The 22,500-nt window shown below is 56.7% G+C and overlaps 1 protein-coding gene across 1 annotated transcript in view; it reads left to right on the top strand.

Moving 5' to 3' along the window:
* Positions 1–22,497, top strand: part of LOC144954258 (plasminogen-like) — a gene marked incomplete at both ends in the record, with an annotated part of 61,060 nt that extends 38,563 nt beyond the window's left edge. Inside the window, 3 exons of the mRNA XM_078884794.1 lie at positions 744–879; positions 19,886–19,963; positions 22,437–22,497. Of these exons, the coding sequence (XP_078740920.1) occupies positions 744–879; positions 19,886–19,963; positions 22,437–22,497 (275 nt within the window). The remainder of the gene's footprint in view (positions 1–743; positions 880–19,885; positions 19,964–22,436) is intronic.
* Between the last annotated feature and the right edge of the window lie 3 nt (positions 22,498–22,500).

Genomic DNA, 22,500 nt, shown 5'->3' with positions numbered 1-22,500 from the left:
TGTTATGCAAGTCCAAGTCGAGTCGCAAGTCATCAAATTCATGACTCGAGTCTGACTCGAGTCCAAGTCACATGACTCGAGTCCACACCTCTGGCCACTGGTTCTTCACGTTCTGCAGATGAGAGATGCCACTGGTTCTTCACGTTCTGCAGATGTAGATGCCACTGGTTCTTCACTTTCTGCAGATGTAGATGCCACTGGTTCTTCATGTTCTGTAGATGTAGATGCCACTGGTTCTTCACGTTCTGCAGATGTAGATGCCACTGGTTCTGCACGTTCTGCAGATGTAGATGCCACTGGTTCTTCACTTTCTGCAGATGTAGATGCCACTGGTTCTTCACGTTCTGCAGATGTAGATACCACTGGTTCTTCACGTTCTGTAGATGCCACTGGTTCTTCACGTTCTACAGATGTAGATGCCACAGGTTCTTCACGTTCTGCAGATGTAGATACCACTGGTTCTTCACGTTCTGTAGATGTAGATGCCACTGGTTCTTCACGTTCTTTAGATGCCACTGGTTCTTCACGTTTTACAGATGTAGATGCCACTGGTTCTTCACGTTCTGCAGATGTAGATGCCACTGGTTCTTCACGTTCTGTAGATGTAGATGCCACTGGTTCTTCACGTTCTTTAGATGCCACTGGTTCTTCACGTTTTACAGATGTAGATGCCACTGGTTCTTCACGTTCTGCAGATGTAGATGCCACTGCTTCTTCACGACCTTGACCCCCTCTGTGCCCAGCGAGTGGCGAGAAGTGTGGCGTGCAGGTGGAGATGCCCAAGGTCTGCATGGGGAGGATCGTGGGTGGCTGTCCGGCCAAGCCTCACTCGTGGCCCTGGCAGGTGGCCATCCGCAAGAAGCTCTACAGCTTCAGCAGGTGAGCGAGCGCACGCACACGCACGCACAGACACACAGACACACGCACGCACACACACAGACACAAAGATAAAGATCCCCCGTATAGCCTTAACAGACTGTAGGGGCAAGTGCTGTTAGCGAGCACCTATGAAGGCCGGAACGGTACACGAGGGGGTGGGTGGCCAGCACCACGCCCGACCGCCTTTGTCTCCCCAGTGGCGATGTTTACACACCGCACCAGGTACTCATTTAAGGCTGAGTCGACCTAGGGGAGGCCCAGGACCGGTTCAGATAATCGTCACTGGTGTTAGCCGTGAGCGGGAATCGAACCCGGGTCGCCAGGTTCATAGCGCAGCGCGCTAACCGCTACACTACCGCTCCCCACACACACAGACACACACACAGACACACACACAGACACAGACACACGCACACACAGACACACACACAGACACATACAACAACAACCGCCATTCGCCACTAAGTGGCGGTGACGTCACCACGACGCTTGTGCCAGGCCATGTGCACCTTGAGGCCACGTGAAGTGTCGAACGCCCGCTGGCAGGAGGTCACGGGGCAGACCCAGCAGGTGCCACGGGTCGACTGACCGAGATGACCGAGATGACTGGCTGATGCACCACCTGTGCCCCCTACTGTGCCAACTTGCTGTGCTTTAGCCACCCGGCGCTCCGCTCGTTGTTGTGAGCGTCGCTCCTCCGCCCTCCGTTGTTGTTGGAGGGCGACTGCCTCCAACTGCCCAGTAGCGTCCTTCACGAGCCTCCTCCACTGAGGCCGATCTTGACACCGCTGGTACCAGTCATCGGCAAGTCCACTCAGCTCCACGTCCTCCTGTACCACATCACTCCATCTCTTCTCTAGCCCGTGCCGCGCCCGTTTAGCCCCCTCGATCCGGCCGAACAAAAGCTGTTTAGGCATGCGGTGGCTGGGCATGCGGGCTACATGACCCAGCCAACGCAGCCTTGCCTGCCGGAGGAGCTCACTGATGGGACTTTGCCCAGATCTTTCAAGGACTTGTGAGCTCCTCACACAATCCAGCCTGGTTAAACCCAGGATGGATCGTAGGCAGGCCAGCCTAAATGTTTCCAACCGGCGAAGATGCTCCACTAGGGGGGTCCACGTTTCGCAAGCGTAGAGAAGGGAGGGAATGACCGTGGCGGAGAAGACCTGAAGCTTCGTGCGGAGCGACAGACCAGGTAGCTTCCACACAGCGTTACGCAACCGATGAAAAGATATTGCCGCTCGACTGATTCGGAGTGAGACCTCTGCTGATAAACTGGAGCTGGTCATGAGCACACTGCCCAGGTATGGAAAACTCTCTACTCTCTCCACAACTGCCCCATCACCGATTGGGAGTTGTGGGGGCGGAGTGCCCGATGGTACAAAATACCCAGGCAGGTGCTTAGTTTTGGTGGGGCTGATGGTAAGGCCCCACCTCTTAGTGGCACACTCCAGTCTCAGCAGCAGCGTCTCCAACTCCTCTTCTGAATGAGCAGCTATTACCAAATCATCGGCATACATAACGTGGTTGACCAATAGGGAGCCATCCCTTGATCGCACCCGGGCGTCGATCAGCCTCCCATTATATCTGTACCAAATAGTAATTCCCCCGGTACAGCTATTGAAGGCTTCACGAACTACGCAGTCGAAATAGATGTTAAATAATGTGGGAGCCAGAGGACATCCCTGTCGCACCCCAAGGTGTACAGGGAAAGGCTCCGACTCCCAGCCACGTAGTTTTACCCGGGCCCGCTCACCATCATGAAGGTCCTTAATGATCGTGAGCAGAGGGTCAGGGACTCCGAAAGCACGAAGAACAACCCAGAGCCCAGTCCTACTGATGGTATCATAGGCCTTGACCAGGTCAATAAAGCAGAGATGTAGGTCTTTTTGGAATTCCCTACACCTCTGCTGTAGCAGACGGACAGAAAATATGGCATCTGTGCAGGACCGCCCTTTCCTGAAACCGCATTGGGGCTCCGCAAGCCTCTCCTCAGCGTGCCTAGCAAGGCGATGTTGAATAATCCTTGCCAGGACCTTACCCGGCACACTGAGGAGTGAGATGCCCCTGTAGTTGTTACAGTCGGCACGGTCCCCCTTCTTATAGAGGGGGACCACCAGGGCATCCTTCCAGTCCTGCGGAACCCGTCCAGTGGTCCAGACTGTTGTTATGATGTCATATAGGGCAGTCTGTGCACAAACGCCACCCTCCCTCAGCATTTCGCTTGGGAGATCATCTCTGCCCGGTGCCTTCCCTGGTCTCAGACTCCGGATCGCCCTCAGTACTTCCTCAACAGCTGGCACCTCAGCCAGCCACTCACAGGGGGTGACCTCTTCCAATATTTGAGGCACCGCAGCCTCAGCAGGGTTATCCCCACTTTGTGCCATGATGTTTTCCTGGCTGAGAGATTTTCCCTCCCCCAGGACCTCACAGAAATGCTCAGCAAATCTGCAAACCTGTTCCTGGGGGTCGGAGATTGGATCACCGTTTTTTCCTCTAATGATGGTAATAGGTGTGGCGCTGCAGGTTACTTTTTTGATGGAGTTAAATAGTGATTTGTGATCGCGGGCCACTGAGGCAGACTCCATCTCCTCAGCAACCCGCGACCACCACCCATCCTTGCAGCGCCTCACGGCTCTCCGAACCTCCGAGCGAAGGCTGCGGTAAACCTCCTCATTCTCTGACGTGGGATGCTGTAGGCGATGAGAGTGGGCCTGTCGCTTTTTCTCAATTAACCTGAACACCTCCTCCGTCAGCCAGGGTTTCTGGGGAGGTCTGGACCGCGTACCCAAAGCAGCCATTGCAGCTGCATGAGTCACAGTCTTAAACCTCGCCCATTTACCCTCGACATCAGGTGGAGTGGGGGGACGATGCCAACCCCAGCTGCAAGCGATGATGAAATTCTCGCTTGCAACTTTCATCAGCTAACTGAGACCAGGCCACTTTTGGTTGGAATGGGATCCTGGGTGTACACCCACCACCGGAGTGGAAGAATGGCAGGCGCATCTTACAGATGACTAGTCGATGGTCAGAGGGCAGATCAGCTCCACGGTAGGTCCTGGTGTCAAGGACATGGGCTCGCATCCGCTGGTCCGTCACTATGTAGTCCAGCAGATGTTCTTGCTTGGACCCGGCATGTATCCATGATGTTGTGTGGATGCGCCGATGCCGGAAGAGCGTGTTGGTAATTACAAGCCCATGGGCTGCACAAAAATCTAGCAGCCTCCTACCGTTATTATTGAGCTGATCTGGCCCATGCCTTCCAATCACTCCAGACCAGGTGTCAGCATCATGACCAACTCGGGCATTGAAGTCACCCAACAAGATGACTCTGTCCCGAGTGGCCACTTTAGCCAGCACCTGTGACAGGAGGTCATAGAAAGCGTCTGACTCATCGGCTTTGCCTGCATCCCTCCACGGATGTTCGTCTTCGGTGGGGGCATAAGTAACCACGACCACCATTCCTCGCCTCTGATTGATGGGAAGGCGAGCCCAAAGTATCCTGGGGCTTACAGCTTCCCACACCTCACCGCCACGCTCCCACGCCCCCTTCATTCTTTTGTTCAGAAGAAGAGCCACACCCTGTTGTTTGGCAGTCTCCTGCCCCGAGTAGAGGACTGTCCACCCCTCATGGTGGCAGGATCCAGAACCAGTCCACCGGACCTCCTGAATGCCACAGAGATCCAGACGGTACCGGTCCAGCTCCCGACAGAGGAGTGGCAGCCTCTCCTCCGCAGTGAGCGTTCGAACATTCCACGTGGCCATCCGCAATGGTTTTTCGTTGTTTCTGGAGGAGCCTCGAGGGTGAAAATTCAATCTCCTGGCTCCGCCAAATGGGGTTTGGCCAGGAGACATCATAAAAGCCTGACCCCCCGGGGCCTCCGGCACAAGCTTATTAGTTACAGGTCTATGTTTACTTCGTAGTTTAGTGGTGGTTAATTGAAGGTGGAGGGGTTACCAGCCCCTCGCACCCGTCCAGAGCCCCCGTTTAGCCACTGTGGTGGCCACAGACGCCATGAGGGGAGAGGCCAATGGGCATTGGCCCTCCCCCCACAGCACTGCCCACGACAATGTTGCCCATCCGGCACCGCGAGGAGGTAGGAGGTTGTTTTGCCGGACATGTGTGTGTGTGTGTATACGTGTGTGTGTGTATGTATGTGTACGTGTGTGTGTATGTGTACGTGTGTGTGTGTGTATGTGTGCGTGTGTGTGTGTGTGTACGTGTGTGTGTGTGTGTATGTGTACGTGTGTGTGTGTGTGTATGTGTACGTGCGTGTGTGTGTATGTGTGCGTGTGTGTGTGTATGTGTACGTGTGTGTGTGTGTGTATGTGTGCGTGTGTGTGTGTATGTGTACGTGTGTGTGTGTGTGTGTATGTGTACGTGTATGTGTATGTGTACGTGTGTGTGTGTGTGTATGTGTACGTGTGTGTGTGTGTGTGTATGTGTGTGTGTGTGTGTATGTGTACGTGTGTGTGTGTATGTATGTGTACGTGTGTGTGTGTGTATGTGTAATGTAGTAACTCGGCGGGAGACGACTTCACGGGTAACACACTCTTTATTTTACCAAACTCGTTCACAGGTGACTAACACCCACTTAGTATCTCGGGTGACAAACACCCACTTAGTATCTCGGGTGACAAACACCCACTTAGCTACTCGGCGACTAACGCCACTGAGCTACTCGGGTGACCAACACCCACTTAGCTACTCGGCGACTAACGCCACTGAGCTACTCGGGTGACCAACACCCACTTAGCTACTCGGCGACTAACGCCACTGAGCTACTCGGGACACTCCCTGCCCGGGGTATCCGTCTTGACTGTGGGTCCCCAGCCCGACCCACGTGGGCGTCGGACCCCGGGTCCCACAGCCTCGCCTCCGAGCCACACAGGGCCCCGGTCCCCACAAGGACGGCGGGACTAGGGGTCTCGGGGCACTAGGTCTTCAGCTCCGTCTTCGGGTCTTCAACTGGGTAACTCTCCCCGAGTGCTCTCGCGCGTCCCCCTTTATACCCCACCTGCGGACGTCGCTGCGAGCACCCATCTTATTCGACCAATCACTCGGCGCTGGCTACGATCCTGTTTTCCCACATCTCATCGTGCCTCACCACCCACGCCGCGCCGCCCCGTCATCTGTCACTCCCGGCGCGCGCGTCCACACCACGCCCACAACGCGTGCCCAACCCCGCACCCCGCGCCGCCCCGTGATCCATCACTGTCACAGTCGGCGCACGTCAACACCACCACTACATCACCCCCTACCACATAGCTCGCAGCCGACCCGGCTGCTATAAAAATATACAAACCGCCCTGTGTGCCCCGTAACACAACACAACAACAAGAACAACAACTAACGTAACAACACAACACGACGCGAACACTACCATCCGCAACCATCAACCAATGCCACCGCGACAATAAAACAATATATACAAACCGGCGAGTGACAATAGCAATGTGTATGCAGAAAGGAAAATAAATGGAAAATTTTTTTTTTTTCTTTCGACTCGTGCAGTGTCCCATTCTTTCCGAGCGTCCCTACAACGGGACATTACCCCGGCAGAGGGGAACACCGGGCGAGCTCGGTGTTGAAAAAAAACGTCTTCATGAAAATTGTTGTGCCCTAGCCCGAGTCCGCCTTGCCGGTCCATCGTACGGCACCAGACGCGGTTGAACGTCCGGTGGTGCCGGCGGTTCAGGAAGACATCGGCCAGGCATCGAGGACCCGTGCGTGCCGCGGGGTTCAGGCTCCCGACGGTCAGCAGCCGTCAAGCCCGAGGCACCTGGGGGTGGGTCAGGTGGAGACACGTGAGGATCAGCCTGCGACACCTCCCTCCCCGAGTCGACGGTCACATCACACGCCCGGTCGTTACGGCACAGAACGGGGTCACACGGTGCCGCATAGGGCTTCAGTCGGGAGGGGTGCACGTACCAACGGCGTTTTTCCCATTTAATCTGTATACTCTGGGGTCGTGCAACCCGCACAATTTCCACCGGTCCCCTCCAAGGTCTCAACAACTTGGGGGACGTAGCCAACGGTGCATGTGGACAATGCAGCCAGGCCTTATCGCCTGGTTTCCAATCATGCGTATGCACCCTCCGCCCATGCAATCTCTCGTTCGCAATTTGCCGCGAACGCGAATTCAACCTCGCCGCCTCCCGCGCTTCAGTCAATTTGGCGATATTAAATTTGATGTGGTCTGCCAATTTTGATTTTGCACGTGGCTGGGAAATCCCCAGTTGGACGTCCATGGCCGGATCGGCCTCCCGCCCATACATAAGAAAAAATGGGGAAAACCCCGTCGCCGCATGAGGGGCCATTCGATAGGCCGCGAGTACCCCCGGCACCTGTAAGTCCCAATCAACCTGATCATCGCAGACCTGTTGGCACAACATAGACGTAATCGTCCTGTTCAGACGCTCAACCATCCCGTCAGTCTGCGGGTGGTAGGGGGAAGTACGCACTTTCTTTGTACCCAACAGGTCGCACACCTCGCGCAACAAAACGCTCGAAAAATTATTTCCTTGATCCGTCAGCAAGCGTTCGGGGGCGCCCTTGTCCAAAACATAGCCCTGGACGAAGGCGTCCGCCACCGCTGCAGCCGACTGGTTGGCGAGTGGCCATGCCATGGGCCATCGGGTGAAGTATTCTACGCCAACCAGCAGGAATCTATTTCCCCTTGGTGTAGCAGGAAAGGGCCCCAAGATGTCCAACGCAACTAATTCGTTTATGCGCGAAACTTGAATGGATTGCAGCGGTGGATTAGCTGCCAATGGTGGCGGTTTCCTTTTGGCGCACCCTACGCATCCCTTAAGAATATTCGCCACGTCGTTACCCATCCCCGGCCAATAATAGTCTCGCTGGATTAGGGCGAGCGTTTTGTGAAAACCCAGATGCATGAGCCGTTCATGAGCTGCCAGAACGACCCTACCCCGCATAGCAACAGGCACAACGAGCACGTGACGCCGGGACATGTTGTCCCACTTCATCAAAAGGCCCTGTCTGCACACCCAGGAACCGACCCGCGCATCCCCTACCTCGGGAGCGCCAACTTTTCGACGTAGCGTAATTAGGGAGCCGTCGGACATTTGGAGACGGCCCCACTCAATGAGGGGCAACGACAACAGCGAATCCCTCCCCGTGGGGGCGTCGACTCCCGGGGTGTCAGTGGCGGCGAGCGCAACTCCCGGGGTGCCCGCGACCGGGGGTTTGCACCGCGCCGATCCCAACAAACATGTGCAGTCCGTGCACGGTGGCAACTGCGACAAGGCGTCCGCATTTGAGTGTCGCAATCCCTTGCGGTAAATCGTCGTGAATTGGTAGTCCTGAAGGACCTCCAACCATCGGGACAATTGGCCCGATGGCTGTGCCACGCGCATAGCGTATTGTAGAGCCGCATGGTCCGTACGGACCGTAAAATGACGGCCGTAAAGATACGGCCTGAATTGCTGTGTAAAAAACACAATCGCTAACAATTCACGACGAGTTACGCAATAGCGTTGTTCGGCGGGGGAAAGAACTCTACTAGCGTAGGCGACCACCCGTTCAACCCCCCCGACCACCTGTGAGAGCACCCCCCCGATACCCGTGTTGCTGGCATCTGTGTCAAGCAAAAACGGTTGTGTGAAATCGGGGTAACACAAGGGGGGAGCCTGCACCAAGGCGTCACGAAGGGAGCAGAACGCAGCCTCCTCCTCCGCCCCCCAGTGAAACCGCACACCCTTAGCCGTCAAAGCGTGCAGGGGCCTGGCTATGGTGGCAAACTGCTTGACAAAACGACGGTAATAGGAGGCGAAACCAATGAAACTGCGAACCTCCGTGACCGAGGTTGGCGTTGGCCATGAGCTGACGCAGTGCGTCTTAGCAGGGTCCGTCGAGATCCCTGAACGACTCACGATATGGCCCAAATACCTGACCGATTCCCGAAGCAGAAAACATTTAGCCGGTTTAAATTTAAGCTTAGCGGAACGCATTCTGAGGAACACCGCTCTCAGTCGCTGGAGGTGCTCCTCAAAAGTCCGACTGAAGACGATGATATCATCGAGATAAATCAAACAGGTATCCCATTGGAGGCCCGACAAAACCAATTCCATGAGTCTCTGGAACGTGGCGGGAGCGGAATGTAAGCCCATGGGCAAACGGTTGAATTCAAATAGGCCACCAGGTGTCTGGAAAGCGGTTTTAGGTTTAGACTCGTCATCGAGTGGCAATTGCCAAAATCCGGAAAGCAGATCGAGTGTGGAAAAAAACTGTGCTCCCGCCAAGGCATCCAGCGACTCATCCATCCTGGGGAGCGGATACGCATCCGCCATCGAGATTTTGTTTAAGCGGTGGAAATCGACACAAAACCGCAAGGACCCGTCCTGTTTTTTTACTAGGACAATAGGAGCACCCCACGGACTAGAAGAGGGCGAAATGATATCGGCCGCCAACATATCATTAACCGCCGATTGCACATGCTCCTTCTCGGCTGGGCTGAGCCGGAAGGGATTCTGACGAATAGGGGCCGCGTCCCCTGTAGCTATGTGGTGGCGCAACAGGTCAGTGCAGCCGATATCGTACTTATGTTTGCTGAACACGTCAGCAAACTCGAGTAGCAAACCCCTCAATGCCCCCAATTGCACCTTGGACAAGTTAGCAGAACCGGCACACAACGAGTCCAACCACTCAGTCCCCTCATCCCTTGGAGGATGCGACTTGACAGTGAAATCTGCTTGAGCCACGAGCCGTTCCTCAACGGGTAGCGGCGCGGCGTGAGCCAGCACCGTTCCCTGCGCAATTACGGCCGGCCGCGACCCCGTATTCAGGACCATTACAAACGGCTCACTGTCCCCTCTCACCATGGTTTGAGCAACCGCTAAGTCGAGGCCCCTTCTGGCCCTGTTAGACGGCCCCAACAGCACCCCCTGTGCCTCCGCACCCACCTCGAGTGGCTTCCTCAACCGAAGGGGTACTAACATTTGCGATCCCGGGGGCACCCGTACAGTGTGAGTTGCCAGCGCCTGCACCGTCGCACAAACCGTGCGTATTTTGGTAGGGTTCGTCAAGAACGCAACCCGCCGACCTGACGGAAGCTCAATGCAGGCCTGATCTATAAGAATTTTGATGGGCATTTTGGACAAAAAGTCCGTACCTAGCAAACAGGGAACGGCCAGCGATGATGATACAAAAATAGGGCCCGCCAATTTGATGTCACCAATGCAAATAGTCGCCCGAATCTGGCCGATGATCCCCAGGGATCCCCCATTCGCCGCATAAAATGGCACGTCTACTGGCAGAAGGGGTCTACTTTGGACGGGAAGAATGTTATAAATAAGGTCCGAGATGATGGTGGCCGACGCACCCGTGTCCACAAGCACCCGGACCTCAACCCCGTCAATAAACCCCGTTACCACGGACGACCCGGCCGACGCAGCCACGATCCTGTGGGCCAATTCGGACCACTCGACTGCTTGCGGGCCGTGTACGGACCCCCCTCGCCGAAGTGAACCCCCGGCACCCAGCCGCGAACCCCCCACCGCCAAGCGGCGACCCGAATGTGCCGTGTTTGTGGACCGAACGTGTGAGGTGCCGCGACTTGCCGGGTTTTGTTGGGATGACTTGTGGGCCTGGTCGTCGTCCCGACGTGGTCCTGTGGCGCGCTGACGCGGGGCCCGGCACCCGGCTGCGACGTGACCCCGAAGGCCGCAGTTGTAGCAGACGACGAGGGACGTCGTAGGTTTCGGTTGCTCCAGCTTGCGGGATGAACGTGTGGGCGAACGACCTCCCGTTCTCCACTCCCCCGGACGCGATGCAGCGAAGGCCTGCTCCTGATCCGCAGCTGGCTGAGGTTCGGCGATCGTGGCGGCCAGTGCCGCGTTCCCCGCCCATTTGCAGACGACCCCCGGCTTGCGTTTGAGGAGCTCGTACGCGTGAATGCTCGTGGCGATCGCCAGGGAGCAGATATCCATTTCGTCCGCCACATTGATGGGGACCCCCAACTCGTGGGCCAACGCCAGCAGCTGCTCCGTCACCATGGCGTCCTTCCCCTCCTTATCCATGCGGGGAAAAGCTGCGTCCGCCAAGGCGAGCAGTGCCGTGCGATAGGCGAGCGTCGTTTCTCCAGCCACCTTCCGCCGATCGTAGAACTGGTGGCGACACGTGGAGGGCGGTCCGAACACCTTCGCCATCAGGTGTAGTGCGGCCTGGAGCGTAGAGCGGGACGACCTTGCAGCAGATGTGAAGGCTGCAAGCGCGTCGTCGTCGAGCATCGCTGGCAACGCACGCAGGGCAGTGGTGTCGGACCACCCCGACATCTCCTGATGAGCGAGGAACCTTCGTTGGAAGGCTCCCCAGTCGCCCCCATCCGCCTTGAACGCCGACAGCGCGGGCAATCTTTGCTGGAGGACCCGATCGTCGTCGACGTCGGAGAGATTTTCCCGCGCTCCGCTGTAGTTGTGTAAAATGTCGGCTCGGTTGTCAGGCGCAAAATGGAGAGCTCCGGCGCGCGCTGATGACGTGGGCTGCGCTGAGCGGAGGTCTCCGGCCACGTGGTGTCCGTGTTTCCCGCCAATCGATGGCGGCCCCTCAAAAACGGCGGCAACTTCCAGACTTTTGGCGCGAAGCGCCTTTTGGCGGGATCCCTCCAACGTCGCTTTCTCCACCAACCCCGCAGCCGTTTTTCCGCTCGCCGGAACGGAGATGTCCGCCAAGACAGCGGCGGCGGCGAGTAGCAACTCCGCCAACCGGGAGTGCGCGTCTTGGAGGCTGGTGTCGGAGGCAAGCGGAGCGTCGGCCATCACCGCGAAGTGCTGCATCGGCGGCAACTCCTCGTCCTCTCCTCCCGAGGTTGGTGTCCCCGGTACGCCGTCGTCGTCCCGACCTCGCTCGTGGGTACGGGTAGTCTTCCTCGTGTCCATACTTCTTGAAGACAGGTTTACTTCTGACGCCAGTTGTAATGTAGTAACTCGGCGGGAGACGACTTCACGGGTAACACACTCTTTATTTTACCAAACTCGTTCACAGGTGACTAACACCTACTTTGTATCTCGGGTGACAAACACCCACTTAGTATCTCGGGTGACAAACACCCACTTAGTATCTCGGGTGACTAACACCCACTTAGTATCTCGGGTGACAAACACCCACTTAGCTATTCTGGCGACTAACGCCCACTGAGCTATTCTGGCGACTAACGCCCACTGAGCTATTCGGGTGACAAACACCCTCTTAGCTACCCTGGCGACTAACGCCCTCTTAGCTACCCTGGCGACTAACGCCCACTGAGCTATTCTGGCGACTAACGCCCACTGAGCTATTCGGGTGACAAACACCCTCTTAGCTACCCTGGCGACTAACGCCCTCTTAGCTACCCTGGCGACTAACGCCCACTGAGCTATTCTGGCGACTAACGCCCACTGAGCTATTCGGGTGACAAACACCCTCTTAGCTACCCTGGCGACTAACGCCCACTGAGCTATTCGGGACACTCCCTGCCCGGGGTGTCCGTCTTGACTGTGGGTCCCCAGCCCGACCCACGTGGGCGTCGGACCCCGGGTCCCACAGTCTCGCCTCCGAGCCACACAGGGCCCCGGTCCCCACAAGGACGGCGGGACTAGGGGTCTCGGGGCACTAGGTCTTCAGCTCCGTCTTCTGGTCTTCAACTGGGTAACTCTCCCCGAGTGCTCTCGCGCGTCCCCCTTTATACCCCACCTGCGGACGTCGCTGCGAGCACCCATCTTATTCGACCAATCACTGGGCGCTGGCTACGATCCTGTTTTCCCACATCTCAGCGTGCCTCACCACCCACGCCGCGCCGCCCCGTCATCTGTCACTCCCGGCGCGCGCGTCCACACCACGCCCACAACGCGTGCCCAACCCCGCACCCCGCGCCGCCCCGTGATCCATCACTGTCACAGTCGGCGCACGTCAACACCACCACTACATATGTATGTGTACGTGTGTGTGTGTGTATGTGTACGTGTGTGTGTGTGTATGTGTACGTGTGTGTGTGTGTATGTGTACGTGTGTGTGTGTATGTATGTGTACGTGTGTGTGTGTGTATGTGTACGTGTGTGTGTGTGTATGTGTACGTGTGTGTGTGTGTGTATGTGTACGTGTGTGTGTATGTGTATGTGTACGTGTGTGTGTGTATGTATGTGTACGTGTGTGTGTGTATGTATGTGTACGTGTGTGTGTGTATGTATGTGTACGTGTGTGTGTGTATGTATGTGTACGTGTGTGTATGTGTACGTGTGTGTGTGTATGTGTGTGTGTGTGTATGTATGTGTACGTGTGTGTGTGTGTATGTGTACGTGTGTGTGTGTGTGCATGTGTACGTGTGTGTGTGTGTATGTGTACGTGTGTGTGTGTGTATGTGTACGTGTGTGTGTGTATGTATGTGTACGTGTGTGTGTATGTATGTGTACGTGTGTGTGTGTATGTGTGTGTACGTGTGTGTGTATGTATGTGTGTGTGTGTACGTGTGTGTGTGTATGTATGTGTACGTGTGTGTGTGTGTGTGTACGTGTGTGTGTGTGTGTGTACGTGTGTGTGTGTGTGTATGTGTACGTGTGTGTGTGTGTGTATGTGTACGTGTGTGTGTGTGTGTATGTGTACGTGTACGTGTGTGTGTGTGTGTATGTTTACGTGTGTGTGTGTATGTGTACGTGTGTGCGTGTATGTACGTGTACGTGTGTGTGTGTGTATATGTGTGCGTGTGTGTGTGTGTATGTGTGCGTGTGTGTGTGTATGTGTGTGTGTACGTGTGTGTGTGTATGTGTACGTGTGTGTGTGTATGTGTACGTGTGTGTGTGTGTGTATGTGTACGTGTGTGTGTGTATGTGTACGTGTGTGCGTGTGTATGTGTACGTGTGTGCGTGTATGTGTAATAAAAGACTTGACCACGATCTCTGGCTCAGTGTCCTTTATTTGGTCCGTACTGTATTACCCACACGGCTGTCTCTCTTATTCTCTCAGTGCTGGTTCCGATGTCACTCCAGTCACCATCAGCAGCCCCGCTGCTGTTCTTTGTCGCTCTTGCAGCCCCCACAGCAGCTCCGCTGCTGTTACTCACTCTCAGCCCCCTTGGCTGTAATCGCTGCTGCTCACTCCGCAGCGCTGACAGCCTCGTGCTGTCTCTCTCTCTCTTCGTCGCTCCTGCGACTCTCTGCAGCCACACCGCTGCCTCTAACACACAGCCTTCCTGGCTGTACTCTCCTCTCTCTTCGTCGCTCCTGCGACTCTCTGCAGCCACACCGCTGCCTCTAACACACAGCCTTCCTGGCTGTACTCTGGGGTCGGCTCCCGCTCGCCGGCGGTGCCCCCCTCCTCTCATTCGCCCTCGTGGCCTCACCCTTTTCCATTCACAACCCGACTGCCTTCTCTTTCCGGTTTACCCACTTAAGGACCCCAACCTTTCACCCACGTCACCTGGCTCCGCCTCCTCGTGACGTCACATCCGGAAGGTCGCTTTCGCCCGCATTACACCACCCTCCCCCATAGAAAAAACCCAGCCGACCTCGGCTGAACAATACCAAAGCGTAATGCGGTGAACCGACCTTCCCCCTTAAAGGACACTAAGCATGTAATATAACAACAAGAACAACAACAGCACAAAGCACAACAACGCACATCCGCATGTCGTACACGACAGCCACCCGGCCCCAGGGTAGTGGAGATGATGTAATTCCGGCCCGCTTAAGAAAACCCCAATAATTACCCAAATAACCGCGATGGACGCCCCAGTATTTACATTTTAACAACAATATTATTTACACGTGAAACAACAACAACAACAAAATTTCTGCTCTTACCCACCAGCAGTCCTCCCTTGAGGACCAGCACAGACCTCAGACGTACACAGCATGTACCCACAGTCACTCTCAACAAACCAACAAAACCCCTAATCGCACACCCTCGCGTGGAGAGAGCCACGCTCCCCAGCGGTAACGTTTAATTCGCCGTAACCCTCACCGTGGTCGTCAACCCACGGCAACATCCATTTACCATACTCTCAGCTGGTGCCATTTCGGGGATGAGCAGCACTCGGCCATGCTCCTCCCTTACTATCCCATCAGCGATGGACACACACCAGCCTTGCCAAAAATAATGACGTTGCAACGTCAACAAAGTCTTCTGCACCCCTAAATGCAATAGTGTGTCACAATGGAGAGTTCTAATCAACTCGAATCGCAAGGACGTTGGTAGCACCACATGCCAGCTTTCCTGGAACCCTTCTCGCCACATAAGCAGACCATCTCGGAGAGCGGTTCGCGGCCCCACAGCCGTACTCGGACTCCCATTGTCCCTCATAGACCGCTTCCGCATGGACAACAACAACTCATCCATCATTTGTTCCCGAATCCAGACAGACCGCGGCAGATTCAAAACCCCGTCAGTCGGTCCCGGTTCCATCGGAGTATCCGACTTCTCGACGGCCAACGTAAGCGGCTGAGGGGGGTTTAGAATCGGCGAACACCTATGCGTCCCCGACGCACATTTACAAGGGGCGCGCCCTGGTAATCTGGAAAGTGCGTGAGCGTTCGCATGGCGCACTCCCTTCCGATGTTGAATTTGGAAGGAAAATGCCTGTAGCGTGTCCAACCAACGTGCCCACTGTCCCGATAGCTGGTCCATTTTAAGTGCATATTGCAAGGCCGCATGATCCGTACGCACAATAAAAGAACGACCGTAAAGGTACGGTCGAAATTGCCGTAGGAAAAACCAACCGCCAAAAGTTCTCTACGAGTGACACAGTAGCGTGTTTCCGCAGGCGACAAGACTCGGCTACCATACGCCACGACGCGCTCTACGCCCCCTTTAGACTGTGATAATACCGCCCCATTACCTGTGTCACTCGCGTCCGTATCAAGAATGAAAGGGCGATCAAAATCGGGATAATCCAATGTCGGAGCCGTAGCCAATAGATCACGCAGACTCCGAAAGGCCGCCTCTTCCGGCTGTCCCCAAACAAATTTCCGTCCTTTATCCGTAAGGAGATGCAAGGGCCTCGCAATCGTCGCAAAACCCGGCACAAATCTTCGGTAATACGAGGCAAATCCCAAAAACCGCCGAACATCCCCCACGGTGGCCGGAGTCGGCCAATCCCGGACGCACGCCGTCTTTTCCGGATCTGTGGACACCCCCTCAGCACTCACAATGTGCCCCAGATAACGGACGGACCGTTGCAGTAGGTGGCATTTCTTTGGTTTAAATTTTAAATTCGCAGAGCGCATCCTCGTGAACACTGTCTCCAGCCGTGTTAAATGTTCCTCAAATGTGCGGCTGAAGACAATGATATCGTCCAAATATATAAGACACGTCTGCCACTGCAACCCCGTCAACGAGCTCCATCAATCTTTGAAATGCGCTTCATAGCCAAGGGAAGATCAATCCCTCGGCAAGGCCAGATATCAACGACCCCCCCTACGGGGTAATGTTCTCTTATAGAGACAATAACGCCCTAACCCAAAACCCGTGAGCCCCCGGCACACCAGGTTCAGTCTGCCTCCGCACAACTGAACCATGACTCCCCGAGCCATATGAGCACACGGCCCATTAGTTTAGGACATACCACGGAGGTCTCGCCTCCGGGCTGTCAGGTCAGCCATCAGCCATAGGCCGACGTGACCACCACTCGTGCATCACCCAATCAACAATGGCAGGCATAACAGATGGAATATTTGCCCCACCGAGGTTTTTCCCGCGCGCTCAAAACGGCGGCCCCCTTCGCCCAGCGCGTTCGCGCAATATCTCGCGCGCACTCAAAATGGCGGCCCTTTCCGCAAAGCGCATCGACGCCATACCCCGCGTGTGCGCAAAATGGCGGCCCAGCGTGCGAACACGTGGCCAGTTTTCTCCATTCGTGCACCCCAGCTTCCCTTTGCTGGGGGTCACAAATTGCTTCCCCCGTCTTACTGTAACAATCCCAACAACGATAGGCGCACAGCCCCAGCTTGCTGCGCGCAGCAGTCATATCGGGGAATTTTTAACCAATATTTTACCAACCACATTGGTTACACAACCCAACTCGCAAAGCAACTCGTGGCTGCATGCGACCAACCGAATACGCGACGCAACTTGGCGCCAATTTACGGTCCCATTAGCATTAACCTTTGAGACACCCACAACGGCGTCATCACGCACCCTCAAAGCGCGCTCTCTCTCTCACAAAGCGCCGTTACCCATAATATACACAAAATCGCGTGTACATAACATCCATACGACCAAATAATAGGGTCCCCCTCGAATTTGTTACCAATTTCCAACAGGTACGCACAATTAATAACATCCCAACCCCAATAGTCAATCAATGCATCGCACCCCATAACCGTACAGAACGGTGTAACAGCACATACAGTCAGCATATCGCGATCACACGCGCACATTTAAGCACAATAGCAAGCCGATCTGCAGGTAACCAACACACCATTAATCCAGTCGTAACATTGCAGCAACAACACAAATATTCTCTCTCTTGCAACAACCACATCGCACATAGCACCTCGCAGCACAATAGACCAAAAAAATATATATATTTTTTCCAATTAAGCCCATCGCACAAGGTAACCCACGAGATGATACAGCGCAAGATACCCGACGCTCCCGAGTTAATAATTAACTTCGCCATCAATATAACAACTCCACACCGCAGCGCACACACACAATTTAACACTCAGCAAGCACAGCATACTCTCCGTCCATTCTCAACACACGTACACGCTTTAATTGACACCGAGCAACAAGCAGATAGCGCGTTCATCGTTATTACACACACATACCCACAGTCCGAACCGCGCTCCGCACAATCGAGTCATGAGAGAACAAAATCGCCCCCACCCGGCCCTCGAAAGATGGGTGAGGTGTGTGTAAAGGCCGGGTGCGTATCGTTACGACCCGCCCGGGGCTGCAGCAAGAAGAGGACGGCAGGGCGGCAACTTGAGTCGTCTCGCAGAACTCGTTCGGCGACTTGACTGCTCCGTTGTCACGCACCCGAGCCAGGACGGGAGAGCTCCCGCCCCAGCAGCTGTAGCGTCGTCGTCCTCTCCTCGCAGCTCCCCCTCGCAAACAGCAGCTCACAGCAGGCTGCTCTCCCCGCGGCACCTCCAGATGGCAGCGCAAGGCTGCCTCTCCGCCGCGATGTTGAAGATGGCGGCGTCTCCCCGCCGCGGTGAAGACAAGATGGCGGCTTCCCGCTGTTTCTCCCCTGCCACGCCCAAGATGGCGTCTTCGTGCCGCGTGGCAGATGGCGCTGGCAGCGCAGGCAAGGCGTCGGCCTGCAGACCACCATCGGCTCCCCCACTGCCGTCGTCGGCGTGGTGAGCTCACACGGTTTCGCCAGCACGATTTTCCAGGTCTCCAGCTGCGCCATCTGTCTCAATCGTAAGTCGGATGATGTAGCAGATGATGGCACAGGAATATTCTTTCTTCCGAGCCGTCTTGACAAGCCGTTTCACTTCTGACACCAGTGTAATAAAAGACTTGACCACGATCTCTGGCTCAGTGTCCTTTATTTGGTTCGTACTGTATTACCCACACGGCTGTCTCTCTTATTCTCTCAGTGCTGGTTCCGATGTCACTCCAGTCACCATCAGCAGCCCCGCTGCTGTTCTTTGTCGCTCTTACAGCCCCCACAGCAGCTCCGCTGCTGTTACTCACTCTCAGCCCCCTTGGCTGTAATCGCTGCTGCTCACTCCGCAGCGCTGACAGCCTCGTGCTGTCTCTCTCTCTCTTCGTCGCTCCTGCGACTCTCTGCAGCCACACCGCTGCCTCTAACACACAGCCTTCCTGGCTGTACTCTCCTCTCTCTTCGTCGCTCCTGCGACTCTCTGCAGCCACACCGCTGCCTCTAACACACAGCCTTCCTGGCTGTACTCTCCTCTCTCTTCGTCGCTCCTGCGACTCTCTGCAGCCACACCGCTGCCTCTAACACACAGCCTTCCTGGCTGTACTCTGGGGTCGGCTCCCGCTCGCTGGCGGTGCCCCCCTCCTCTCATTCGCCCTCGTGGCCTCACCCTTTTCCATTCACAACCCGACTGCCTTCTTTTTCCGGTTTACCCACTTAAGGACCCCAACCTTTCACCCACGTCACCTGGCTCCGCCTCCTCGTGACGTCACATCCGGAAGGTCGCTTTCGCCCGCATTACATATGTATGTGTACGTGTGTGTGTGTATGTGTACGTGTGCGTGTGTATGTGTACGTGTGTGTGTGTACGTGTGTGTGTGTGTGTATGTGTGTGTGTGTATGTATGTGTACGTGTGTGTGTATGTGTACGTGTGTGTGTGTGTGTGTATGTGTGTGTGTGTATGTGTACGTGTGTGTGTGTATGTATGTGTACGTGTATGTGTGTGTATGTATGTGTGTACGTGTGTGTGTGTATGTGTACGTGTGTGTGTGTATGTATGTGTACGTGTATGTGTGTGTATGTATGTGTGTACGTGTATGTGTGTGTACGTGTGCACGTGTGTTGCGTACGTGCTGAAGTGTGCCGGGCGGCTTTACGGCAGCCGGCCGCCGACGGCGGCGGTGTGGGTGATCCCTCTTTGTGTGTTTTTGTGTTTTTTGAGTTTTTGTGTTTTTTGTTTTTGTGGTTTTTGTGGTTTTTGTGTGTTTGTGTTTTGTATTTTTTGTGTGTTTTTGTGTTTTAGTTTTTTTGTGTTTTGTGTTTTTTATGTTTTTGTGTTTTTTTTGTGTTTTGTGATTGTTGTGTTTGTGTTTTTGTGTTTCTTTTTGTTTGTTTGTGTTTTTTGTGTGTTTTTGTTTTTGAGTTTTTGTGTTTTTTTGTGTGTTTGTGTTTTTGAGTTTTAGTGTTTTTGTGTGTTTGTGTTTTTGAGTTTTAGTGTTTTTTTGTGTTTGTGTTTTTGTGTTTTAGTGTTTTTATGTTTTTATGTTTGTGTGTTTTTAAGTTTTTGTGTTTTGTGTTTTGTGTTTGTGTTTTGCGTTTTTACGTTTTTGAGTTTTTGTGTTTTTTTTTGTTTTTCGTGTTTTTGTGTTTTTGTGTTTTTTGTGTGTTTGTGTTTCCGCAGCCAGTTCAGGCCGCACTGTGGCGCGACCCTCATCGACCCCTCGTGGATCCTCACCGCCGCCCACTGCGTCAACAGCTCGTGAGTCGCGCGGGGGTCCAGGGGTCAAGGGGGTCAAGGGGGTAGGGGAGGGGTTAGGAGAGGGGGTAGGGGAGGGGGTAGGGGAGGGGGTATGGGAGGGCGTAGGGGAGGGGGTCAAGGGGGAAGGGGAGGGGGTAGGGGAGAGAGTAGGGGAGGGGGTCAAGGGGGTAGGGGAGGGGGTAGGGGAGGGGGTCGTGGTAGAGGAAGGAAGATGAGGAGGAGCTGGGAGGAGGAGGTCGGGTGGTGGAGGTCAGGAGGAGGAGGAGGTCAAGTGGTGGAGTTCAGGAGGAGGTCAGGAGGAGGTCAGGAGAAGGTCAGGCGGAGGAGGTCAGGTGGTGGAGGTCAGGTGGTGGAGGTCAGGTGGTGGAGGAGGTCAGGAGGAGGAGGTCGGGTGGTGGAGGTCAGGTGGTGGAGGTCAGGAGGAGGAGGAGTTCAAAATGTGAGTAGTAGTCGTCGTAGTGATGATAATAGCCGGTGGAGAAGAGGTGCAGCTTTAGCACGAGCTGTGTGACCTCCACCTCAACCCCCCGCTCACCCCGCTCACCCCCGCTCACCCCGCTCACCCCACTCTCCCCACTCACCCCACTCTCCTCGCTCACCCCGCTCACCCCCACTCTCCTCGCTCACCCCGCTCACCCCGCTCACCCCGCTCACCCCACTCTCCCCACTCACCCCACTCTCCTCGCTCACACCCGCTCACCCCACTCACCCCGCTCACCCCCGCTCGCCCCCCACCCCGCTCACCCCGCTCACCCCGCTCACCCCGCTCACCCCGCTCACCCCACTCTCTTCGCTCACCCCGCTCACCCCGCTCACCCCACTCACCCCACTCTCCCCCGCTCACCCCACTCACCCCACTCACCCCCGCTCACCCCACTCACCCCGCTCACCCCACTCTCCCCCGCTCACCCCACTCACCCCACTCTCCCCCGCTCACCCCACTCACCCCACTCTCCCCCGCTCACCCCACTCACCCCACTCACCCCGCTCACCCAACTCTCCCCCGCTCACCCCACTCACCCCACTCTCCCCCGCTCACCCCACTCACCCCACTCTCCCCCGCTCACCCCACTCACCCCACTCTCCCCCGCTCACCCCACTCACCCCACTCTCCCCCGCTCACCCCGCTCACCCCCCGCTCACCCCACTCACCCCACTCTCCCCCGCTCACCCCACTCACCCCACTCACCCCGCTCTCCCCCGCTCACCCCACTCACCCCGCTCACCCCCCCGCTCACCCCACTCACCCCACTCTCCCCCGCTCACCCCACTCACCCCACTCTCCCCCGCTCACCCCACTCACCCCACTCACCCCGCTCACCCCACTCACCCCGCTCACCCCCCGCTCACCCCACTCACCCCACTCTCCCCCGCTCACCCCACTCACCCCACTCTCCCCGCTCACCCCACTCACCCCACTCTCCTCGCTCACCCCGCTCACCCCGCTCACCCCACTCACCCCACTCTCCCCCGCTCACCCCACTCACCCCACTCACCCCGCTCACCCCACTCACCCCGCTCACCCCACTCTCCCCCGCTCACCCCACTCACCCCACTCTCCCCCGCTCACCCCACTCACCCCACTCTCCCCCGCTCACCCCACTCACCCACTCTCCCCCGCTCACCCCACTCACCCCACTCTCCCCCGCTCACCCCACTCTCCCCCCGCTCACCCCACTCACCCCACTCTCCCCCGCTCACCCCACTCACCCCACTCTCCCCCGCTCACCCCGCTCACCCCCCGCTCACCCCACTCACCCCACTCTCCCCCGCTCACCCCGCTCACCCCACTCACCCCGCTCACCCCACTCACCCCGCTCACCCCACTCTCCCCCGCTCACCCCACTCACCCCACTCTCCCCCGCTCACCCCCACTCACCCCACTCTCCCCCGCTCACCCCACTCACCCCACTCACCCCGCTCACCCCACTCTCCCCCGCTCACCCCACTCACCCCACTCTCCCCCGCTCACCCCACTCACCCCACTCTCCCCCGCTCACCCCACTCACCCCACTCTCCCCCGCTCACCCCACTCACCCCACTCTCCCCCGCTCACCCCGCTCACCCCCCGCTCACCCCACTCACCCCACTCTCCCCCGCTCACCCCACTCACCCCACTCACCCCACTCACCCCGCTCACCCCCCACTCACCCCGCTCACCCCACTCTCCCCCGCTCACCCCACTCACCCCACTCTCCCCCGCTCACCCCACTCACCCCACTCTCCCCCGCTCACCCCACTCACCCCACTCTCCCCCGCTCACCCCACTCACCCCTCTCACCCCGCCCCCCCGCTCGCCCCCCCACCCCGCCCACCCTGCTCACCCCCCCCCCTTTCACCCCGCTCACCCCACTCACCCCGCTCTCCCCCGCTCACCCCACCCACCCCGCTCTCCCCGCTCACCCCCACCCACCCCGCTCTCCCCACTCGCCCCTCTCGCCCCGCTCTCCCCTCTCGCCCCGCGTGCCTGCAGGGACGTGCGTCTCTACCGCGTGCTGCTGGGCGTACACAACGAGCTGGCGCCGTCGCGCGAGGAC

The sequence above is a fragment of the Lampetra fluviatilis genome, unplaced genomic scaffold (genome assembly GCF_964198595.1).
Source record: "Lampetra fluviatilis unplaced genomic scaffold, kcLamFluv1.1 SCAFFOLD_605, whole genome shotgun sequence".
Classification (NCBI taxonomy): Eukaryota; Metazoa; Chordata; class Hyperoartia; order Petromyzontiformes; family Petromyzontidae; genus Lampetra; species Lampetra fluviatilis.
The sequence above is the reverse complement of the archived record's forward strand: the minus strand, read 5'-3'. Positions and strand labels throughout refer to the sequence as shown.